Below are 25,596 nucleotides of genomic sequence, written 5' to 3'. Positions count from 1 at the left end.
TAAAATGGCTTAGATCTATCTGCCTGTGCCTTCATTAAGAAACCTAGGGAAACTGGTGTGGTTTGTGCTGGTTCACCACAGATAGACCTTCATCTTTTTTTCCAAAAACATCAGTGTTGGCCAGTCACTACCCAAAGAACTCGCCATCTTTATTTATAGAATTTTATGGAGTCGTATTTGCTGCTTGTGGAAATACATAGGCGTTGACTCCAGCTTCTTACAAAGGCAGGTAGCACCTGCACTTCAGAGCCGTCTGAGAGTGTATAGGAGTCTGTCCTTATAGCTGATACCCCATTACAGGAGTGTTAGCTGGTATTGTTTAGCCTGGATATACTGACTATTTTCAACTATCTAGAAGACAGAATTTTTGTGGTTCTGAAATGGAAAGTTATTTTCCTTCGCTACAAGGACTCCTTTTCACTGGAAAGAGAAAGAAAAAAACTACCAGACATTGATCCTTCTAACTTACCTACCCAATTGCTAGCACTACCCTACCGCTTGCTGCTGGACGTAGTCTCAGATGGCAGCAGAACCACCCTAACCACCTGGAGAAGCTCCCTGGTGCCAAAAAAGACCAGTCTGCTCCCCCAGCCACCCCGACAGCCAGAATGCCCGTTCCCAGCCACAAGAGAGAGTGAGACCATCTCGCTCAGCAGTAGCTAGTTATTAGATCAGCTTAGCTGTAGCAAACCCACATCCTTGGAAACACGGACAGCTATAGGAAGAATGCCTGTCTGACCCAGAGACAGCCTTTCATTTGGTGCAGTGTATCCACTGTTTATTTTTTTTCTTTTTTTAAACACATGCACAAAACAAGACCACAACACCAAGCATGATGTGGGGTGCAAATTCAGAAGTTATTCAATCTCTTAAGAAATGTTTATATAATAACAGTCACGAAATCGTTCAGTTTGAGTAAAGCGATACTGCATTTCACATACAGCTAGCTTTCATATGCTTTGGAATTTTAAATTGAGTGAATTTTAATGCTTTTGATTAAAATGAAACAGTACTCTTTGTCAGCTGTCACACAAGCAGTGACATGTTTGTCATTCAGGTGATGCCATGATTTGAGCCGGTACACAGTGATACAGTTAATTCACCAAACTGAAGTTGTTGCCATAGCTCCACTGTGGGACAGCGCGGATCAAACAACAGCCTTTTTCATGAACGCTAGCTCAATCCTGACATTCATCGCTGGCCATAACAAGAATGCATCTGTATCCCACAGCACAGCATAACAAGCATATTTAAATGCTGCAGGGGGAAAAGGGCAGGGGGGGGGCAGGGGTTGTGCTTTGCTTTGGACAATAAAAATAACCCAGCAAGAAGTGAGACTTCCTCTACTGAATGACTTTATCACAGCAGATTACTTTGAGTTGATCTTTAACCTCCTTTGGGACAGTCATACAAGAACAACTTGGCATGATCTTTGCTCATTTGTCTTTTAGGTATAAGAAGTGGGAATTCCACTGTATACTTCAGAGCCACCCAGGGTTTTCTCAAGGAAAACTGTGATAGCTGCAGAGAGAAGTGGAAGAGAAGCACAGTAGCGAAGATGGTAGGCAGCCAAAAACACGGTACAAAAGAGGAACCTCAGGAAGCTCCCAGATTTCAACGAAAGGTAACAAAGATGTATTTTCCATGTTGTATTCTTAGAGCTGTAATTTAAATACGTAAGTTTTTAATAGAATGGAAATATTAATAGAATAGAAAATATTGTAAACTCATTGCAAGAACTCCAGGATAATATAAACAGTAGTATATATTAATGTATGAAAGTACGAATGGAGTATAGTATCAAACCTAAGTTAAATGGAAAAAATAATTACTATATTGAGGATTATTCTTGTCTTCCTTTTTATGTCTAGGGCATGCTTGATCTGTCTCAAAGACAGTAGGACAAAAAGTTAAAACTCTTTGATTCAGACATTACACATTAAGCTTATGGTTGGTAATTTTTTTTGATGATGGAAAAAAATCTGTTAAAACTAACAGGGGTGGTATAAAAAACAGAATGCGACTAAACCTTGAATTATAATGAGGCAGCAAATTCACCTGTACTATGTCTAACACAAAATGCCTGAACATTATTATATTGTTGTGAAGTACAGACGGTCTTTGTGGAGAATTTTTTGTGTGTGCATGCTAGTGCTCAGGATGTGAGCGTATATGCGCTATGTGTATGTTTCCTACAAACATGGAATATTTCATTCTCTTAATGCTTACATTGGTCTGAATTAATTAAGGTTATCACTTAATTAAAGTTTTTACGTCGAATGATCCAGCTCTGACTACTTCATTTCAGCAACTGCTTACTAAGCTATGCTATTCATGTGACATTTCAACATGAATTACTTAACTGCATGGGGGACTAAACTCCTAAAGGAGCACAGATTACATAAATCAAAAATTTTAAAAGTCTCAAAGTATTACTTACCAAGAGGTCTTTGTTTTCAAAACTCTTCGCAGGTAGTTAACTGATAGAAATATGATAAAATAGATGCCTCTCCATTTGTTTATCAGTAAAGATAATGCAGACATTTATATTCAAAGGGTACATTCCTTGCTTACCAGGCCTGTAAATGCTTTTTGTCCGCTGCATAGCTCTTTTTAAATTCCTGCCTGAATTACCTGCTAACATCAGTATGAAGAGAATAGAGTCACTATTAGGATGTAAAGGCTCTGAAATACAAACATGAAATAGAAACTAGAACAACTCATTAATTTCCATTCTGACAGAAAAAAAAGGCCTATGGAATGAACATCCAGAGATTTTTTTTTAAAAAAAAAAACCAAACACATTAAATTCTGATTTCGGTTAAATTACAGCAAATCCTAGTAACTACCAGAATTGGTGGCATTACACTCACTGGAACAGAGAGCAGAATCCAATCACCTGCTTGCCTAATACAATATTCCTATTCAAGCCTAGAAGAAAAGTACAAAATATTATAATGTAAATTAAATAGGGAAGACGAGCTAGAGCAAACTCACAGGGGATGAGCCCTCACATAATTATAATGTCTAAGAATTAAGTCTGATGCCAATGGTATTCAAAAGGATACAGTTATTGCCACAGCATGGAAGTCTCTGTTTTAACTACTTTCAGCACCCTCTCTTTACAATCTCACAAAAATGAACAATTAATGTATAAGCAGAACATTGTTGCAGAGAGGCTGATACATTTCAAGACCTGGCTGAAGATCAAACGCACTTCAGTTGGTGAATACTCGCAGCATTCACTGTTTCACATCTCTTGGGCAGAAAGGAGGAAAACATCATGAGACGCTGCAAAGTCTAGCTGTAATGCTGACAGCTCTCTGCTGCTGTATTGGTGCTGGTGAAGGCTCTGCTCACCATGTGGGGAAGCGGCAAGGGCCAGTGGCTCCCGGTGGGAGGGGAGCCCACCATGGCGGGGCTGGCGGGACAGTCAGGGCCTCATCCCACAGCCCCTGAGAACCACGAGGAGGGCAGCCTGGGGATGGGGGTCAGGGCCATCCCAGAACCCAGAGCACACAAGTCTGTGGTGATGAGGCAGGTCTGAGGTCAAACCAGAAACGCAACTCGAAGTCGGGTCTGGGGATGGCAACCTGGATCAGACGCACCCTGGTGATCACCAGGCAAGCCCATGGTGATAAGGCAGGTCCAAGGTCAAGCCACGAAGTGAGCCCGTGAGTGGGGACCAGGATCAGGCCCAGCAACGGTAAACAGCATCAGACACAGCCCGGGGATCACGAGATGAGCCTGCAGTGATGAGGCAGGTCCAAGGCCAGGCTAGGAAGCCAGGGGCAGGCTGTGGCAGAGCTGGAGACCAAAACTCCTACAGCCCAGCTCCAGCAAGGACTGACGGCCCAGGCCAGAACTCAAACAGAGCCCCCGAGCAGAGGGCAGGGGACCCAGGTGAGGGTGGTTGGGGCTGTCAGTGCCCTTCGGGCCCCGGCAGCAGCCCCCCTCCCAAACAAGGTGTGTCCTCACACCTTACAGAGACCTGGGCTCAGAAGGGGTCTGTTGTAGAGTGTTTTAACTGGTGTGGGTTGTCAGCGGGCTACTTCATGGACACCAAGCCAGTGCTGGGGCGAGGCCCTGGGAAAGGGTCACTGCAGAGGGGACTTGTTTGGACCAGCCCCCAGCGGCTGCCGGCTGGGCTCAGCAAGGAGGGTTCACTCAGGGGCTGGGGCTGGGCAGGGGTCAGCATGGTGGGGACACCAAAGCCCAGCCCAGGGTCATGCTGATGACTCAGGAGGAATCACCAGAGAAGACCCCACACAGCCGTAGGCCAGGCCTCACTGTGCTCAGTTCAGGGCTTTGGAAGGCCTGAGCTAGCTGTCAGGGTGCAGCAAGGGTCAGCCACTCCCCAAGGACGGGGAGCTGATGACATGATATGGCTGGCGGGACAGGGACCTTTTCACCTAGCCCCCAGGCGATGTGAGCAGGACAGGCCCCGCCGGGAGTCCAGGTCATCAAACAAGATTTTGGACTTGTTTTATCACCACAGGCAAGCCAGAAACACAGCTCGGAGTCAGATCCAGTGATGGTAACTGGGGTCAGATGCAGAGCAGCAATCACCGGGCAAGTACATGGTGATGAGGCAGATCCTCAGCCAGGGCAGGAATTCAGTCTATGGGTTGAGGTCAAGAGCAAGAGGGTCCATGCCTGGGCTCTGCTGCTTCACAGCTGGAGCCAACCACTCCTACAACACATTTTGGGCATGGACTGAAGGCCCAGGGCTGAGCTGAAGTGGGGCTCTTTGGCCCTTGGGCAGGAGGATATGGGGACACCCCAGCTGGGGGTGGTCAGGGTTATTAAAGCCTGTTAATACATTCATGGCACTGACACAGATCCCACATCAACCTAATCACATGGCCAGAGCCCTTCATTTAGTATAATGACAGGTTGACCATGAGCCAGCAGTGTGCCCTGGCTGCCAAGAAAGCCAACGGGATCCTGGGATGCATTAGGAGGAGTGTGGCCAGCAGGTCGAGGGAGGTTCTCCTTCCCCTCTACACTGCCCTAGTGAGGCCCCATCTGGAGTACTCTGTCCAGTTCTGGGCTCCCCAGTTCAAGAAAGATGAGGAGCTGCTAGAGAATGTCCAGCGGAGGGCTACGAGGATGATGAGGGGACTGGAGCATCTCTCCTACAAGGAGAGGCTGAGGGAGCTGGGCTTGTTCAGCCTGAAGAAGAGAAGGCTGAGAGGGGACCTAATATATGCTTATAAATATCTCAAGGGTGGGTGTCAGGAGGATGGGGCCAAAGTCTTTTCAGTGGTGCCCAGCGACAGGACAAGGGGCAATGGGCACAAACTAAAGCACAGGAAGTTCCATCTGAACATGAGGAAGAACTTCTTCCCTCTGAGGGTGACGGAGCACTAGAACAGGCTGCCCAGGGAGGTTGTGGAGTCTCCTTCTCTGGAGATATTCAAGACCCGCCTGGACAAGGTCCTGTGCAGCCTGCTGTAGGTGACCCTGCTTCGGCAGGGGGGTTGGACTAGATGACCCACAGAGGTCCCTTCCGACCCCGAACATTCTGTGATTCTGTGATTCCGTGATTCTGTGAATCACTTTCTATATTTGTATTTGGCCTTCTGGTATCATGAACATTTCACTGTGCTAGGGCAGTGAAACTACAGAAGTTTAGCTGTTACTAACAGTCACTAATTCTCTCATTCTAACATGTATTTTTCAAAAACTCATGACCTGCTTAGAAATTATTTAATCCGCAAGTAATAGAAACAGGGAGAATACTTTGCACTTGCCTTCTCATCTCTCAACCATAACTACTTCCCCAGTTTTTTCTACTTCTCCCAGATTTACTGGGGGTCTTACACTGTCAGTGTTCTTCCCCTTAAGACCACAGTATTTTATCATCTTGCAGTAGCTAGCTTTTCTAAATGTGGGATCTAAAGCTACACTAGCTAGCAGATAATAATTTTACAGTGCATAAGTACATGATTTGTTTTAGATAAAGTGTGTATCTCTAACCAGATTATGAAAACCTCCAGTTATTAAGTTTTTGGTACCCAAAATATTAAATGTGAATCCCCAACAATCGCTTCAATGCAGTTTACAGTATGATTTTTTGATTGGCAGGTTTGCATTTGAGATAGTGTGGGAAAAAAATATGTGAAGGCATTTGCATGAAAAATTGACAAATATGAAGATAAAGGCTGACAAGAACAGTGGAGGGAAATAAAAGTATTGGAGACTTATAAGACTGAAAAAGATTGGGTGACAGAATACTGAAGATCAATCCAATAAGTTTGAGCTGGGGGAAAATGAAGGCACCAGACAGATTGAAAATGGGTAGAAGTGAGTGCACCACAAATATGTGCAAGAAAGGCAGTTTTAGCTTTTTGTGGATTTAAGGGGATTGGGGTGCGTATCTAGAAAGCCAGAAGAGGAGAAAAAGAGAAAGGAGGGATAACAACATAGTTAAAATGTAAATAGGAAAGAGATTTTTCTTGAATTATGTTTTATCTGTAACAATAAGAAGCAGGACAGATAGAATATGAATCACGTAGGCAAAGTTTGTACTGAGCTATATAAAGGAATGAGATCCGTAGTACTCAGCATAATATTTCTTGGTAGTGGTAAAGTTGCAGCCTTAGTACTGTGCTTGCACCACTCTGCAAGAAATCTATAGACAACCCAAAATAGAACAGGGAGGATAACAAGAAGATCTGTAAAATATGATCTATGAGAAACTATTGGAACAGCTGGGGCAGCTCAGTCTAGGAAATTCTTGAGAGATGTGACAAAAATACCGATCTACCTGCTGAATGTCAGCTCTCTACTCCAAATCCTCAAACTATCGTTTCGAAATCTTAATCATGCGAGTAATACAAAAATCAAATGAGTGTAAATCTGTTCTATGTCCAGTAGAAAAACAAGCACAGGCAATAGATTGCAGCAATGGAGGTTCAGGTTAGACACCAGGAAAACCTTTCTGGTAAGAAAGAAAGAACAGGGCTCCATCAACAGCAGCGTGGCCAGCAGGTCGAGGGAGGTGATTCTGCCCCTCTGCTCCGCTCTGGTGAGACCCCGCCTGTAGTCCTGCGTCCAGCTCTGGAGCCCTCAGCACAAGAAGGACATGGAGCTGTTGAAGTGGGTCCAGCAGAGGGCCACAAAAATGATCAGAAGGCTGGAACACCTCTCCTGTGAGGACAGGCTGAGAGAATTGGGGCTGTTCAGCCTGGAGAAGAGAAGGCTGCAGGGAGGCCTTACTGCAGCCTTCCAGTACTTAAAGGGGGCCTACAAGAAAGATGGGGACAGGCTTTTTAGCAGGTGCTGTTGTGATAGGACAAGGGGTAATTGTTTTAAACTAAAAGAGGGTAGATTTAGACTGGATAGAAGGAAGAAATTTTTTACAATGAGGGTGGTGAAACACTGGCAGAAGTTGCCCAGAGAAGTGGTAGATGCCCCATCCCTGGAAACATTAAAGGTTAGGCTGGATGGGGCTCTGAGCAACCTGATCAAGTTGAAGATGTCCCTGCTCACTGCAGGGGAGTTGGAACTAGATGACCGTTAAAGCTCCCTTCTAACCCAAACCATTCTGTGATTCATGATAAGAGTGGATTGACTAGTTAGTTGGGGTTCTGGGAAGGGAATGACCAACAGAGGTTAGCTAATCGAAGTGCTTCCTCTGGGCACCCAGCAGGAAAGGCCCACTGCCAGAAATCGCTCATCCTCCCCTCACAACCCAATAATTGAAAGCTTGATTGTTAAAATTAGCAAGGACAACAGAACAATCTAGTAATGGGACAGACAGACCTAACGTTGCCCACACCAAGTGGTCGTCTCTCTGACTGTGGAAAAGTAAAATGAAGACAGATAGCCACTTGGCCAAAGACCAACTCTGATTTCTCACCATTTTCTTTAAAAGTGCTTGTGAAAGTAGTGCGTGAAAGAGCAAGAACACAAAGAACCTACCCCAAAGTTGGAAGGCCCACTTATTCAAAACAGTGCTATAAAGCACTGATGAATGGTGTCATCAAAAGCCACTATTTTCAGGAATTTGTGGATTTCAGATGATTTATCTATAAACTGTATGGGAATTAAAATGACATTTTTAATTAAACTTTTATATAAAGACTCACTAATTTGATTCTATACAAGTATCCTGAGAGTATAGCATTTATTAAAAATCACATCTCCACTACGGAATTGTGGAAGGAACCAGGTATAAGATTATGTTATTCCAAATCCTATGTTTTTACTTTTCATAATTTACAGACAGTCATTGCAAGTAGAAAAATATTATGGATTTAATCCATATTCAATTATGTAAGACTTAAATAAATAGGAAGTATTTTGGATTTATTCCAACAAAAAAGGTGGTAGTTTGTAAGCACTGCTGATTCCACTGGAATGATGAATTAAAGCTACAGTATCAGACAACATGACATGGAAGCAGCAAAGCGGTGGTGTTGGAGGCGGTGAAAACCAATAGGGTGTATTTAAATTCATGCCTTTCATTCTCTCAATTTTTTCCCCCACTTATGCAAGTGGGGAAAATAATATACCATTGTGGGGTTTTAATCTCAGTGATTTAACTAATTGATTGTCTCAGCAGTAAGGTATCTTTTTGTGCTGTTTTTTTTTGACTACTAATTCTAGCACATCTAGAACTAGAATGACATAGATAGATAGACAGAGAGACAGATAGATAGATAGATAGATAGACAGATAGATAGATAGATAGATACATACATACATAGTATTTTAACTAATCTGCTCCAGACATAATCCATTCCTCCATCTTATAAAGTCTTGCAGTTGACAGTCATTAAACCTTCAGGATCCAAAAAATATCCATTGAAGCAAAATTCAGCTCATCTGTTAAATATTCAAGAATTTATACTATTACATTTTCTATAGATGTTTGGCTTTGAACTCAAACACTATTTAACTATACCAGTCCCTGGTTTTCCATTGTTTCCTGCTGACTTTTGAACAGAGATCACATGAGGGTCTATTTCTCTTCATTATGATTTGGTTACAAGTCAGAAGACTCTTGCAGCCCCTCTCATGCGAAGACCATTTTAAATACAGCTTCTGCTGTGCTGACTGGTGCTTGAGATCCGCTGAGGCACTGCAGGCACTGGAGACTGTGCTCCAGGGGCTGCAATGCATTCCAGTCCCTGCTTTTACAAAGGGCGTCAGAATAATGGAGTATCTTTGCTTTAATAAAGCAAATGTCACAGTCCTTAGTCTGGAGACTTTGTTGAGTATTTACAAACTTCTCTGTAGTAGTAAGGTCTCCGGACAGCTGTGGGCATCTAAGCCAAAACACCTTGTTAGCAAGTGGCTTGGATGTAAGTCATAATATTCTGCTGCAGATAGCAGGCTGTATCATTGCTTTACCATTAGAAGGAGCAGAAAGCACTCCTTGTTAGGTAGTTGTAAAATGCATATAATTTCCCTGCTCAAGCAGTTTGAGGTCTTTAACAGGTTTATTCACAATTTTCATGTACAGGTTGCTCCTTCTAGGGATTTTACCTCAGGGTAAGGATGCAATTAGTGTACACTAAACAGCATAGCCATGAACCTGTATGTGGTCAGTTTGATAAAGCAAGCTTCTTGCTTATCTTAATGCATCAAATATAGAGAAAAGAACCCCTCTGAGGGAAGTGGACACACTAACGTGCTCAGATTTCAGCCATGTTGGCCTGCCGATGCTAGTCTGCTAGGATCAGTTTTAACGTGTAATATGCTAAAAGCATGACAGAGGTCTTACAGGTGCTGGTGTCTACGAGGAACTGCAGTTTGTTTAGTTACAGTTGTGGGCACTGATTAATGCTCCACTAAAAGATTTTAAGAATATGAATGGCTAAATAGAAAAAGAAAAAAAAAGCGGGGAGATACTCAAAAACAGGGGCTTGAAGATACAGAAGAATCTACGCAGAGTATTTGTCTCTATAACATTCAGCTGCCCACGAAGCTCAGAGAGAGATAATACTTTCATTTTGAGAAAGAAGATTTAAATGTAACACCTAAACACACTATTTTTTTATTTTTTTCATACTTTGAGAATTAATTGTTCCAGTTTGTGACTGAAGTGCCATATAGAAGAAGCACCACCACATATCAGATGGAACCTTCCTAACAGCTAAGATTTGTCCCTGTTTGCTGTCTATTCAGTTCGGACCTTGGAATGAGTGTTAAGAGGATTTGGATCATGGTTTCCTGGCTTGTTTGCATGTAATGTTAATTTATGCACCCTGGGACAGTTTTTTTATGCATCATATGTCTATTCAGGCCCAAGCAGCTGTTGCCAAGAGCTCAGTCATTAAAGGCAGTGGCGATATGTCCCTGTTACTTCTGAAGAAATGGATGCCCAGGAGACTGTACTCAGCCTGGTGCAGGATATTTGGTTACACAAAAGAAAGTAGATGCATGAACCCTCCCACCCGTCACTCTTGCTCCACTGTTCTTTCAAAAACTGGCTGACTTGTAAGGACTTACAGAAGACCATCTGCTGAGCTTCTCCAGTCAAACTTAATTTTTATTTATTTATTTTAGAGAGTAAAGAAGACATGCTCCAACCTTTTGAAAGCGCATTTTGACCCCACAGCTAGAAGAAGATGCAATTTAGGATACCTTATACAAGATATCCAATACATTGACCAAGATCCTCAGAGCCAAGATGGCCTGTGGCAAATTCCATTTGGATAGATGTGACAGATCGCACAACCTTCCCTCTGCCGTTATTGCAACTCTCTCTGTGTTCATGAGATGCACATGCTTAATCTTGCTGTTCAAGCAGAAGGAAAAAGAAGAATTATGAAGTATTTCTCAGAGGTGGAAATGAAATAAGCAGCAAGAAAAGTATCCTGCTTCCACTTTGGAATTCTGGCACAACTTAGATAGGTGCTAACACTCCTGTAAGAGAGGCATCGTTCTCTAGTGCGACATGTATATGGAAAAGCTCGTCTCTATAAAAGATGGCTTGAAATGCAGCCAGAGTCAATAGCAAACTCCCAGTGTGAAAGCAAAGATGAAACTCACCCTTTCGTGCTCAAAATAAGTAAAAGAGTGTTTACATTTCCAGTTTGTTGGCAATAATCCAGCTGCAGGAAGGTCCGTTTCCCTTCCGTCTCTGCTCCCACACACCCGCCTGGCCAGGGAGGGCTGGGCACTGACCCCGGGCACGTCCGTACCCAGTGCTGCTCCTTCAGCACGCCGGCGCCGGGCTCTGAAGGGCTGGCGTGTGTGGTTGGGTTTGTAGAAGGGCTATCTGCTACCTCTGGCTGCTCTGCTCCTAACACTGCTCAGCCACGCTGTCCAAATGCGCTTCTGATGGCATAACTCTCCTGCAAATATTTTTCCTAAGAAAAAGAGCTACAAATTTGGGGCAGAGCGCTGCATTAATCATAGTTTAGTCATTTCCCTGGAGTATGCTGTCTGTAATGTGTGTGTAGTCCTCACAGGACAACTGACAAAGGAACTCAGTTGTGAGAAGAAAATTCAGCTGTGAGATTTAGTTAGTTTGGCTACCTGTTTTCCTGGCTTAGTCACCTCTTTTGGCACGTGTTTTCCTTTTTTCTTGACTGCTGTCTCATTCTTTCTTTTCACATTCTCTTTTCTTTCTACTTTCTTTCTGGGTTTTTTTTCTGACTTTCCTTTCTCTTCTTCACTTACCTACCCCTTTCCCTTTCACATAGCTCATATATTTATTTTTGTGTTGCACTTGGCCTCCTTTGCAGGTGTGCAGAAGAGAAGACGTTTGAAATCAAGCTCTCGGGTCCCGAGGCACAATTCTCTTGTAACTCCTCCTGGTTTGGATGGCCTTAAATGTTTGTGCCCCTTGACGAAGCTTGATTGTTAGGCACACCGCTCAGTGCCCACCGCAGCTGAGTGCTGCTGAAGTGCGCTGTAACGAATCTATCAAGGTTAACGATAGCCAGGGGATTCTCCCCATCCCAAAAAGCGTTGGCATTGTGTTATTCTCTTGTTCCTTGAGCGCGAGAGGGCCAGGTGTTCCGTTTCAGCGCCGCACGGTGAGGATGTGGTCGTGGCTCCCGGGCAGGCAATAGGCAGGTCCCTCGCCAAGGGCCTGGCAACTCTGCCGCCCATATGGCCGCGACGGAAGCGCTCTGCTGCGTTCGGATGGAGACGCCGCCGTTGCGTCTGCGCCCCCGTACCCACCCCGTGGCGGAGGAGAGCGACATTTTTACCAAAACTGTTGTCATTCCTCCTGCTAAAGGGCAACTTTATTTCTTTATCACCACCAATTCGCAAAAGCATTGGCCAGGAACTCAGCCCCAGCCGAAGTGAGTATGACCCCCGTCCCCTGAATTCTTTTGACGTCACCAGCCGAGAACGGCGCAACACGCGGCAACGCCCTGACGTTTCAGCCCCACTCCGAAAGGGCGCTCCCGGCACCTTTTCCCTCCCCGGGAAGGGGACGGGGACGCGGGCGGCCGCTCCGGGCCCGCACTGGGTGCCGGTGCCGGGGGGCGCGGGGAGCCCGCGGCCGCTGCCCCCGGCCGGTAGCGGTGATGCCGCGGGCGGGAGCTGTCCCTTCAGCACCGCGCCCGCCGCCCGCCCCGCCGCCGCCTCCCTGCCCTCGCTCCCGCTGCCCCCTTCGGACGAGTCAAACCTCACCGCGGGATTGACCGCCCCCCGGCGGCCGCGGTGGCGCGGAGGGGCAGCAGCCAACCAGGAGGCCGCATGCAAATGAAGCGCGGCGTCCCCCCGCGCGGAAGGGGGCGGCGGCCGAGCGGTTGCCATGGCGACGCGCGGCGGCCGTGCCCCCGGGCGGCTCGCGGGGAGACCCCCCGCGGGGCGGGAGCACGCGTGACGGCGGAGCCCCGCGCCGGGCGGGCCCGGGCGGCGGCGGCGGGCGAGGGTGCCGCCGGCCATGCCAGTGCTGGCGCCCGGTGCTGAGTCAGAAACGGGCATCCCGAAATCCCCCTCTGAGGCGCGGCGCTCGCAGGCCATGGAGGAGCTGGAGCACACCTGCCCCCAGCCTCGCCTGGTGAGTCGGGCCCGGGCCCGGCCCCGGCCCCGGCCGAGGCTCCCCGGGCCTGCGGGGCGGGGGGCGGAGAGGGGAGGCCGGTGCCGCCTCACGGCGGGTCCCTTTGTGTCGCGCCGCGCCTCCGCGGGGAAGGGCAAGGCAGCGGCTGCGGCGGGGCTGGGCTGTCGTGTGTGTGTGTGTGTCCCCACGGGTGGCCTTCGTCGCCTGGGGAGCCGGGGAGCGCGGCGGCAGCCGGGCGGGGTTCGCAGCCCCCTCGTCGGAGCCAGAACCGGAGGGCGGCCGCGCTGGCGGGGAGCGGCCGGGGCACCGAGTGCCGGTCCCGGCTCGGGGGGTGGGAGGCGGCGCGGCTCGGCCAGGCCGTGTGGCGGTGGGGAAGCCGCCGATCTGCGGTCGCGCAGGCCGCGGGGCAGCGTGCGCCGAGGGGAGACGGCCGGGGGGAGCGGTGCCCGGCCCCGGCCCCCCCCGGGGGTAGGCCCCGACGGGCTGGGTCGGTGCGCCCGGGGGCGGGAAACCCCGCTTCGCTGTGCTTCAGGGCTCGGTCCGGGGAGCCGTGGGGAGCTGCGGGTCCGGGGGCGCGGGAGGGGCGGCGGAACCAGCCCCGGTCCGTGTGCCTCGGGCGGAGGCGAGGGAGCGCTCCCTCGGGGCCCGCAGGCAGCTCCCCATTCGAAAAGTGCCCTTTTCTTTCATTTTTTCCACGTGCTAATTTAAGCTAATTGGGACGTTTCCTTGCCTTTTTTTTTAAATTTTTTTTTATTTAAACCTTTTATTGTTCCCGTTGTGAATGGTCGCTCCTTTCCCCAGCGTGGCATGCGCCGTTGGCAAAGGGGATGAAAAATCAGAGTAGCGGTACAGGTGTGCAGGCAGCAGCGAGACCCAGACGTGCAGAGGCAGCGTCAAGGTGCGGAAGGGCCTGCTTGGCGCAACAGAGTAGTACTGGAAATTAGGCCGTTCAACGCCAGACTTCAGTCACAACCCTAATGAAAAAGTATTTAAACATCAAACTTCAGTAATTAAATTCAGCGCCATAGCTGAGACATTGTTCTGATGTGACAAGAAAGAGCAACAGTAGCTGAAGCTGACCTAAATTAATGTTTTCTGCTTGCTAGCGTTATAACTGGAATTGACTTTGGAGAAGACTCTGAATAAGTTTGTGGAAGGCTTTTGGAGCTGTGTTAGCAGGGAAAGGTAGCTCACGTGTCGTTACTGCAGTGTGTTCGTACAGGCTATCTGCGATTTCTGTGTCAAAAGCTCAGGTATAACAACCCGTCTGAATATTTTACTCCATGTAGTCTGACATTTTAAAAGATTTTAAAGAAAGAAGTGACAATATGATGCCAGTATTTACACTATCACGCGTTCCAGTATAATTTCTGTGGAAATTAAGGTGACAGCTAGAGTACATGAGTAAAAGAGACATTCATTATGATGTTTTAGGTCTTCCTGAGTACCAGTAAATTAGTAATGGACAATGGAGACGTTTTGAATAAAGATTTATGGAAAATGTGTCCTTATAAAGTGATATTTTGTCAGTCAGAAGATCTGCATTATCTTCAGGAAAAAAAAAAAATAACCAATGCCCGTTGAAGTATAATGCAATACGCGGTACTTGGTTAGGGCATAAGGAGTGATGCAAGCAAGTGTACTCAAGTTGTATCTTAAGTGAGAGGAATTCAGAGCTGGTGTCCTGAAGAGTTAGAAAGTGAATCGCCCCTTGGCAGATGATCTAAAACCATGGATATCCAGTTCCTATCAGCTCTTTTTTAAGATCTTCAGTGCTTTCTCTGGTCCCACTCTTTTGAAGACTGCACATACAGTGGTGGGTCAGTAACGAAGTCATTTGCTTCATTAATATAAATGAAAGAGGGTGTCTCAGTTAATGTTTTAATATCATTTTATTGTCCTGGACGAGAGAATAGTACCTCAGGATGGGTTTGGTACCTCAGAATGATAGAACTGGTGGCAAGTAAAGTCTGTGATAGTTACAGATGACTTTTTAATACTGTTTATTGGTTATTATGCATCTCTAAAATTAATTATCTGGGCTTTCAAGTTGTTAAGATAGGCTTATTTTTAAGAAGTATTTTTTGTTAAGAAAAGAAGTACAACTTCAGAATCAGCACAGATTTTAGAGGATGAAAAGGTTTAGTTCTTTGCTGAAAGAGTTGTCGCTGTCCTTTTCATTAAAAAAAAAGAAGCCTTAAAACTGTGAATATTTTTAATGGAGATCTGCCACTAGATCCTCTGATTTTAGGCTATGGATTCTGCTAGCTTGGCAGGAAGTGTCACGGTAGGACTAAAGAAAACCCCTGTGTCCTTCAAGGAGCAGGAAAACAGGGGACATTGAAGGCAATTCTCAGGTAAGTTTCAGTGTGTATTGAAACCTGATGTTTTCCAGTGCCTAGAACTGTTGTGATATAAATTGCCATTAATTTTTTCCCAAGACACTCTTTGGGTTTTCTTAACCAACTAGAACATTAATGAGCGTTCATGTTTCAGTCAATTCCCCTGGTCCATCTCTCACTTAATCTTTGCCTTCTTTATGTTCTCAACTTCCACGTATCTGAATGCCGGAAAAATCTCTCTCTGAGTGACACGCATACCTTAGTCTCAATGGAGAAACAAACCCATTAGAATCGTAGGCTTTATCCATCGTGGTGATTTTTAGCAGTTTTGTAGCGAAGAAAAAACGCAGAAATAACGTTTCTTCAATTCTGGTTTTTACGGTTTTGCATTTATTTGTTTCATGTCTGGACCGAACCGCTGGGTTTGGCCACTTGTTGATCTACCACTGCCCCATCCATTTTTTTAAGTGAGCATTGCTTCTCCTACTTAAACCCTAGGATTCCCATGGTTTGGTCATGTGGGCCTTCGTTGTTCCAAATGGCATAGACGTCGCTGCCAGTCATATCATGGTGCACATTCAGGGTATGGCAGTTGCCCCCAGGTAACTTTCAGCGAGCTGCAGAATACTGCTGGGCTGTGAGTATCAGCCTGAGAGTCCCAACCTTAGGCTGTGCGCTGAAAAGGCCCGCAAGTGAGGCAAGCAGAGGTACCGAAGGAGGAAATACCAAAGAGTAAGCACAAAGCCCTGTGAAATAATTAGCTTGTTTTTTTATAATTTATTTATGTCCCTTGGGATCAAAAGTTTGACTTTGATCCCACAGGACTGTGTTCCCACATGTAGGCAGTGCCTTGAAGGATTGGTGTGCGCCTCAAGAGTTACCAGTCCTCACCCTGAAAGAAACAAGCAGGCATTTCAACACAGCTTGTTCAGGAAGACAACTCCAGATAGTGCCTTTCACAAAAGGAAACAATGGCAATTTATAAGGACAGTGCTGCAGATTAAGCGAAAGGAATACACATCGAAACTTAACTTGAAAACATCGAAACTTACTTGAAAACAAACTTCAAAACCTACTGGTTGGTCTTGTCTTTCCCTTGAGCATGATGAGAGCTTCTTTTCGTCATATTTCACGTCTCTCTCATCCAACACAGGCCTCAGTGAGAACATCTGGAGAAGTATTGTTGGGACCTGGGTAGCAATGTCTTATTTTCAAAACTGGCTGAAGCCCTTAGGGTTAGGCCAGCTAAGGGAATGCAGGGCAGTGAAACGTATGTTTCCATCACAGTACCTCCCTCATCATGCTTTGAGTCTACTGTGAGATTAAGCCCAAATCAGGATGCAGGCTCTTCTGCAGCACTTAAAGTTTGGCACAACTTAAGGACCCTTAAGAAATTAGATAAGCAGAAAACCACCTGAATTGCCAAGGTAAACTACAAGGGAGGAGAGGGAGTAGATGGGTAGGTGGTAGGTTTGGCCTGTGCTTGTGGGGACGTTCATGGGTGCAAGGCGAGGCAGGAATGAAGCAGCAGGTTTTGTGAATTTAAAGTAAAGTGGGTCCATCTTTTTGCTCTGCCTGCTCTGTCCTTGGCAATCTGACACCAGGAATACCGGGCTGTTCATGAGATCATGGCTACGTGACATCTGTGCTACCGCTGGACTCCTGTTCTCAGGCAGCTCGAGCTGTGGCCAGATTGCTTTTGCCTGTGCAGGAAAGGGCATCAGGGCCCTGTGTGGAAATATTCAACTATTTTTTTTCCGCTTAGCATCACCATTGCAAGGACAGAGAGGCTAGCTGGAGACTTAGGACCTATCCATATGGCAGATAAAACATGTTCTGCCAAGGCACTGTAAGCATCTGTGCCATTTGAGGTTCACCTTGGCAATCCCAGTGCCTGCTCCTGGACTTCCTTCTACTGCCTTGTCGTAAGATTTAGAAGCTACAGTCTTTTATTATTCAATAGGAATTAGGCAACACATACCTTGGGATCACTGAATCTACAATACTTTGGAGAATGAGACTCGGGTGCAATTGAAGATCACAGCTGTCACGTCATTTTAGGTATCAGCTGCTTTAGCCATTTTGTTTATTTTGTTATTTTTCTAGAAGAAGTTAGAGTACATTAATTCTTTTTTAAATTATTAAAGTACATTTGGAAAACATTTTTCTTCTGTTTTTTATTATTTTGTTTTATTGAGGGGTAGAGGAGAAAGTTTCAGTACTTTCACTCACCGGAGCTGTATAATGGTTTACAGGGGCACTAGACTCCTAGATGTTTTCCCTGTTGCTGCTGTTAAGCAATGAAATGTTAAGCACAAAATTTGAAATAAGTGCAAGAAGTGCATAAGTGTGCATATCTTGAATTCCTATATTTTCATCCCTGAATGCCTTACTCCATATTTGCAAATGGTGTTTTGGGAGGGTCTGATGCAACCTCTGGAATGATTTCAGATACTTTGTTTCAGTGAGCTTCCATAGAACTTCATATTTATCTTTCCTGTATCACTGAAAGGTATATGCGATTTTAATCAGAGGAGCTAATGATAAATTTGGGGGGTTTTATTGTGGTTAAAAAGTGTCCCATGCATCTGTTTCTTGCTCATGTGATGTTATGACTTAGGGGGTCTGCCATCTGTTTACTTCAACATGGAACTAAGCATAAATATGTATGTAAAGAGCCTTACATTTGAGGAACCCAAAATTATTTTATTTGACCAAATATCTTTTGGTTCTTTACAAGTTTGGGTTTTGCTCTGGGTTAATTTTCATTTTTATAAATGTATGCTACTACATAAAAGCACAAACCCATGAAAACATGCCAAATGTGGTTTGTGCTTGGGGACATGTAGCAATCTTTGCTGCACTTAAAAAAAAAAATGGCCCATAGATACCAAAAATATCCCATGATTTGCCTTTACTACATCAAAGGATATGCAATCGGTATACGTTCTGAAATGCCGTAATCTCTGCAAAAACATATTGCAATGTGTGTTCCTCAGATACACAGAACTACAGGTATGTTTTTGCAGGATTCACAAATGACACATAAATGCAGGGAGCAAACATTACATTCCATGTGTTGTATTCCATGCTTGCAAATGCCTATATGCCATGCTGTTTTAAAAGCAACTTTTGTTAGGAGAATATTACCAATTTCTTAAACTGTGCTGTTGTCATTACTGTGAAGTTTGTGTAATATCTTTAAAAACGAGTAGAAAACCATTGTAAATAGATTATCTCTTCATCCTCCTCAAAAACATATACAACGTTATAATGTAACTTATGTACAAAATGTAAAAAGAAACCCAAAACATACATGGATGTGGAGCAGAAGAAATAGAGAATTAGGAGCCAAATACTAACTACTCAGGCAAGAAGTACGCGTAGCGTTTAACGACGCATCCAGGATCATGCACAGACACTCAATGCAGCCAGAACTGTCTGTCCCAGTATGTGCTTATACCTTTGTTTCCACGTAATCTGCTTTCCTTTCCTACACGCACAGACGGCATAAGGTGAAAGTAAAGCTCTTGTGAAAGTCAGTGGACGAATCAGGGATCTGGTAGAGAAGCCCAGTGCACTCCCTGAGGGGAAATAGTTCTTCCCAGGGTGCTCCTGCCTGCCAGCTGGGGAACTGCAGAGAGTATGTGCCTCCTGTGCAGGCGGAAAAATGGTTTTGGTTTTTTTTTTTTGCTTCAACGTAGCTCTATTTTAAGTAATGGTTTATACAAAACGCTGTCCTGTATCTGCCGTGAAATAATTGATAGACGTGAAGTATCTTTATGTAGAAGCAGAATTAGAGATTGAATACTGGGCCAAATTCACCCAATATCGTAGCTATAACCCAGCTGATTTCTGTAGCTTAACCGTTGCCTATGTTAAAGCTGAAGTTAGGCCCTTTGAGGCTTACCTCAGGTGTGTACACTCATGTACAAGTCAAAAGAAATGGGTCTTAGAAATCCAAAAGACATGAACTGACATTATCTCCAGTTTCTGGATCGATCAATAAAATGCAGAGTGGCATTAGAGCAGCGGTTACACAGTTTTTGTCTGTTGACCATGGCCAACCCCCAGCGCTAATCATGGGCCAGCAAGCACCTGCCATTCAGCTTTGAATTGCAAATACACTAAGGGCAGTTTGGTTCTGCAGTCCGGCTGCATTGTCCTCATTCTGCGATGGTATCTGCGGCTGCCGCTTGGTAACTGGTGCCCTGTCGAAGGACCCACCTACTTCTTTATCCTGAAATACTGCGTACTGAGGCACTGGCGCAGGTTGCCCAGAGAAGCTGTGGCTACCCCCTCCCTGGCAGTGTTCAAGGCCAGGTTGGATGGGGCTTTGAGCAACCTGGTCTGGTGGAAGGTGTCTCTGCCCGTGGCAGGGGGGTTGGAACTAGGTGATCTTTAAGGTCCCTTCCAACCCAAACCATTCTGTGATATCCCTCCTCAGTGCTGGGACATCTGACAGCTCAGCCGAGTCTCTAGCCGTTAGGGCAGGAGGCCGTCTAGGCGCGCCGGCTGTGTGCTGCCTCAGCTGCATTTGTTCTCCTGGTGAGTCCTGCCTGGGTCACCCATACGCAGTGCTCCTTCCAGCGATGGCCGGGCTCAGGTGGGTAAGCTGCCGAGGGTCTCATTTCGTTTGCAGCTGATGTACATGGAGAGTGAGGTGCTTTCTCGTTGGTTCTTTTGCTTGAACTCTGCTTGACTTCGGACCCATGCTATCTCTAATGTGGATTTTATTTTCTAAATAACGTGTTCCGGTTCAGTCAAAAGTCGTGGCTGTCATGCAGGGATCTTGTAATGAAATTCTTTGGCCTTTTGCAAATATTAGACTGGATTATATAATAGTTGTTCTAGTTTCTTAATCTATGAATCTGTACATATATACACTATTGTGCTTCTTAAGAAGGCAGTGGAAGCTGCTGTTCTGCTGTTATATCTTCAATTTGTAATTGCATCTTGCACTTAATCATTACTGACTTAATACTAATGACAACCACAGTATATTTGATTGAAGATAAAACCCAGAAAAAGCAACTGAGAATAAGGTAATTTGGAACACTTGCAAACAGATTTTTTTTAAGTTGTTATTCTTGTTAGGTTAGTTTGCCCTATTTTTAGTTTACATCCACCTCCCTGAGTCAGCAGAACTGTGGGAGAACAGGCTAGATTTTCTTTTGATACGTGCGTTAATATTGGAACTGTTTGTGAAAAGTTTACCTGGAGGCCCCCATCAGTAACATTCAGTTACAACTTAATTGCTGACAAATTTACCTGTTTGGGTCAAGGTGACTAAAGGCAATACATGAGACAACATGATTTTCATTTTTCACAATGTTCACTCCCTGAGCCTCTAAGAGAAGACCCTGGTAGTCCTTCACGTGGTCTTTCCCCTTGCAAAGGCTATTCATACTTGAGAAACTCAGCATGTATTTTTAGTTCCTTCTGAAGAGTTTTGATAGTGTTTTTCTCAAGATGTTCCTTAAAACTGATGTCAGTGTTTCCTGCTCTGTAATTATTGTTTGCCAACATCAGGAGCAGGTTCCCAAAATAATCTTTCCGCGTATGAGTAGATCTTGCCCACGTGATTTGTTCCAGTGAAATCAGTTATCTGTTTTAAATACTGCCTCTGAGATAAAAGGAGATTAACAGCATCAGACCTCCCACAGAATTTGCCTGCCAGCTTAATTGTTTCATAAGCACAGGCCCAGCCTCCTCTACCAAGTTTTGCCTGTGTAGCTGTACTGGTTCAAGATCTGAAATTTTCTTAGACCTTTGTTGATGGCAAAATCTTAGATGACAACACAACTGTTGTCTCTACCAAGAGAAACAAGGTTTTTATTTATCTCACGTGGTGAGGGGGGCAGTGTAGCTGTGCTGATCAAAAAAGAAGAAAAAAAGAGTAGCTCCTGCCATTAGCACATGTTGCATGCTATTACCCTGCAGGCAGAGTTATAATGGCAGATGCACTGAGGCATGGAGGAGTCTATATTTGCCCATTTAAAAAATATCTCTGTCTTCCTTGCTGCTATGTGGAAAAAAACCCAAACCACCAGCCGTACAGAAAACAAGCAAACAGCAACACAACTAATTATTTCCTATTACAGGCTGTAAACAAAAGGGAGGGTGTGGAGGGGCTGTGGTTATGACCCGTTATTTCAGTGTTAGGACTCCCGTTCCTCTACAAATCAACGACCACTTTGGAAACATAAGCTATGTGTTTATCTGCTGACTAGCAGCTAAGTTAAATGGCTACAGTAGCCTGAGAGACTATGAAGAGGGATAATTAAAAGGCAGCATCAAGATACACCTGAAAAGAAGCTGCATCTACCTGTCATGTAGGGTTTCTTTCATAAAGTATCCCGGCCACGGAACCAACTCAGGGCTGCCTGCCACACTGTACTCTCCTCTCTGCGCTGCTGTCTCATTCAATACAGTCGAGGGTTACAAAGATGTTACTGGGTGCAAATGGAGCTGTGAGGCATTTGCGAGGAAGCCCCCCTTTTACTTACCCTCCGTCTTTCGATGTCCTGAAGTTTATTGAGCATCATTCAGTTCTTTTGCAAACTTGTGAGAATGCAAGTGAGACACCGTTTAAACGTGAAACAGAATGAATGGCTTCTGATGTGCTAGGGTTATTGGATGTGATGTTTTCGCATGTGCTCATTTTTAGGAAGTGAGTTTAATTATAATTGAATGTGTTGTCATTCCCAGGAAACAGGACTTGCATTGCAAGAGGTTTTTAACAACTTCTGAAATAAATATCACTAACGAGATCTAATATTACAATGACTTCTCCATTTATGACATGTAATAGGCTTTCTCGAGACACCACATATTAATGTTACACTAACAACGTGGCATTTGGACTGCTTAAATGAAAGTAAGGTCTCCCTGCTGACACCAGGTGTAAGATGCTTATTGTCATCAAAGATAACTGCAAAGTGTGGGCATCATGTAACTAAATTTCTGTTCCTATCTATTAAAACTCTATAAACTGGAAGAGTTATCAGTTTGAACGCTGTATAAACCACCTTGCAGTTAACAGGGAAGGGCAACAAAAATAATCAAAGTTGTGGACCAGCTTCCATACAAACAACAAATAAATGAGGTAAAGCGCTTCAGCCTGGAAAACGTGACTGAGGGGAGAAAATAGAGAGGCAGGGAATAGGTGACCACGGATGAATTTGCTGAAGCGTCCAGTACAAGAATGTGAAATAATACAAGGAGGATACAGGTGCTGAACAAATGAAATGAGATAATTCATCACCGAACTCACACTTAGGCTGTAGAGCACCCTGCTACAGGATGACGCCGATCTCAGAAGCTTACCTTGGTCCCAGATACGAGGCTAATTTGACTTGCTTGACTAATCACAAAATGTAAATGCCTAGAAAATAATGAAGGCATAGATGAAGGGAAAAATCTGTCAAAGACAGAAGTACATTTGCACAAAGTCTTTGTCTAACTATCTGATTATTGGCAAAACTAGCGAATGTCTAAAAGTACTTTAATGGATTAACCAAAATGACAAAGCTACTATATAAATTACTTGCTCTCTTCTCCCAGTTCTAGTTATTACTGACAAGAAACTGGAAAGAATACAAGTAATTATATACAAACTGAAAGAGGTTTGATAAAATGTTTCTGGGTTTTAATAATTTCTTGAAATATTTTATCTTATGCTATAATAAACAAACCAAATGGTTTTACCTTACTTTATTCATCAGATGTTTTTGTTAAGCTCAGCAACATTTTTTTATAGGCCAGTTAAAATGAAGTTATATTGAATTGGGAAGCTATTGCTGTATTTCTCTTGATCTGTCACCACATGGTATTTATGCATTTCTCTGTGTGGCTTTGATAGAATATTGCTGATTTTAATCTATCATATTTAATGTATTTTCGTATCCAATGACTGAGAGGTCACAGAGTAACGGGAATATTGACAAGTCTCGTTCTAAGCCCTTGGCTGTAAAGTAAGCTTCAACAGTGAGCGTTTTCAGAAGCTGGGCTGATGGGAGGCGAATAGAGGTGGTTCTCCATTGAGCAGAGACTGAAAGAAAAGTCTTGGTGTTGCCAAGGCGTTTACATGGATAAAAAGCACCACTGTGTTTGCCTAGGGGGAAAAAAAATATCTTGCTGCAAACCAGGCCTATTTTCTTCAAATAATCTCCAAGGAAACAGCCTCTGCCAAGCTAGGATCTGATTACCAGTTACAGGCCGCAGACCATAGCCATTATTGTTTTAACATTTCTGCCTTCCTCTTTATCCCAGCGGGAACCAGGCTGTAAGGGGTGCCGTGTAACTTGACCTTGCTCAAAGATAAAAAGACAGGTTAGCACACAGCGATCGCAAAGCCAGAAGCAAAAAGACAGTATTTAGAAAATAAAGGAAGGAGCTGGCATGGTATGATTATGTGTAATGTTCTGTGCTGTGCGGCGTGGGTGGCCCAATAAACAGTACCCATCCACAAAACCCAGACAGAAGCTTGGACTTGGTCATAGTTTCTCCATTTTTAACCTTGTCTATGCAGAGAAGCTGTGATTTTCATCACTGAAGTATTAATGTTACCTCAGATGATTTCCTGCAACATTGGAGATTAAGGAAAAAGGGAAAGAAAAATGCAAGGAGAAAAAAAAAAGAAATCTGCATAAAATTTTAGTGCTTCTGTTAAATAAAATGAATAGTAAATTGGCAGAAAGAGTTGGATATGAACCTTAGAGCTCACTTTAAGTCTTCGCTGCTGTTTTACTACTGTCCTCTGAGCTTTCCGTGCAACAAGCCAGTGAGCCCAGAGGTCAGCAGCAAGTAGGCATGACGTGTCTTGAAGTGTCTTGGGGATGCTGAAGGAAATAAATGCTCAGTAATTATGCATCCAGCATCCAAAGGCTGAAAAAAAGGTGTGAAAGGGAAGAGAGATTCTGCTGCAATCAGCCATAGGTGCTCAAACTGATACGACAACTGTGCATCGCACAAATGGGCACTGTCAAAACCAAATGAAGCCACAGCTTCAAGGCCGTGAGGTCCCAGATAAATCATGGTGGAGGCAAAGTAAGTGATGTATTTCAGCTTGTCTCAACCACCACCTCGTCTCATTAAAACAAAGCGACCCAAAACACAACTAAGGGTAGGTTGCCGTTTCTATGATTTCGTAAAGATTTCAAGTTAAGGGCAGTAGAATTGTGTTTTTTCACATCAGACCATACGGCAGATAATAAATACCTGAGATTCTGATCACTGATAACTTCCTACATAGGCATGGGCAGAAAATGAAATTTCTGTAATCAGGTTCCCTGACAGATAATGCCACGTCATTCTTCACACATCCTCACTCTCTCTCTCTTACCATTAGGTTATAAGCACTTCAAAGCAAGTACCCGCGCGGTGCTCTGATCACAGTTAGAGCGTTTTAGTACTATTACAGTATGCGTCAGACCAGAGAAAGGAGTTGCAGCTCAGTTAGCTCTAGGTAGGTGGGACTTCTGGTTGCAGTCTTGGCTTTGTTTTAATGGCTCCTTGGAAATTATACAAGGTTCTGAGCAAAAACACAACAACCAACCTGTAGTCCCAGTCATCTGTACTGATGTCTTGTCAGTGGGAGGAACCAGTGCTTCTGAGAACATGGCCTGTTTGCAGCTTTCTACATCCCAGTTAGTTTTTCCAGCTGTTATTTACACATAGCAGAATACGTTCTGCATCTTAGGCCTTTGGACTTACTGGGACCAAACCAAGGGTTAAGGTGCATGGGCCAGCAAACTCGACTTTGACTTCAGCAAGTGGAAAAATTACCTACCTGCACCAACTTCAGAAATGCTTGAGCTTCTCAACAGAGACAAAGAATTAAGTTGCATGATGTGTTTGGAAAGCTTTATTTTCCTCATCATTTTACCTTGTGTGAATTGCCTGTGCTCAGGGGTGACCAAAAAGCAAAAATCCCCGGGGAACAAACCAGTGTTAAGCCTGGCTACAGCATCCTGCCACAGTTAAATGGTCTTTTTTAACTACTTCATGGAAGAAACAAATTTACTTTCTTTGTGTTTTTGTTCCCCTTCCAGACTCTGACGGCACCTGCTCCATTTGCAGACGAAACAAGCTGTCAGTGCCGAGCCCCGCATGAGAAGCTCACCATTGCACAAGCCCGCCTGGGAACACCAGGTATGTGTAGAGAACGACATCAGCAGGACCATGGGTGCTCCCAAAACACAGGCTCTCCCTCACAAGCGTCTGCTCATACTCACTTGCACCTTCCGCTTAGAAGCAGAAAGGCCAGCCTGA

The 25,596-nt window shown here is 44.7% G+C and overlaps 1 protein-coding gene across 3 annotated transcripts in view; it reads left to right on the top strand.

Annotated features, from left to right (window-relative positions):
- PCYT1B (phosphate cytidylyltransferase 1B, choline) overlaps positions 1–25,596 on the top strand; it is a 46,271-nt gene that overhangs the window by 575 nt on the left and 20,100 nt on the right. The window contains exons 2-3 of one of the 3 annotated variants that reach the window (XM_075429885.1): positions 1,452–1,624; positions 25,377–25,476. In XM_075429885.1, coding sequence (XP_075286000.1) covers positions 1,559–1,624; positions 25,377–25,476 — 166 coding nt within the window. In that variant the 5' untranslated portion in view covers positions 1,452–1,558. Of the gene's footprint in view, positions 1–1,371; positions 1,625–12,810; positions 12,980–25,376; positions 25,477–25,596 lie in introns of those variants that run through there. The other 2 variants (XM_075429894.1, XM_075429878.1) reach the window with 2 other exon arrangements.

Source organism: Opisthocomus hoazin, chromosome 1 (assembly GCF_030867145.1).
Source record: "Opisthocomus hoazin isolate bOpiHoa1 chromosome 1, bOpiHoa1.hap1, whole genome shotgun sequence".
Taxonomy (NCBI): domain Eukaryota; kingdom Metazoa; phylum Chordata; class Aves; order Opisthocomiformes; family Opisthocomidae; genus Opisthocomus; species Opisthocomus hoazin.
This window is presented reverse-complemented; position numbering and strand designations above follow the sequence as displayed.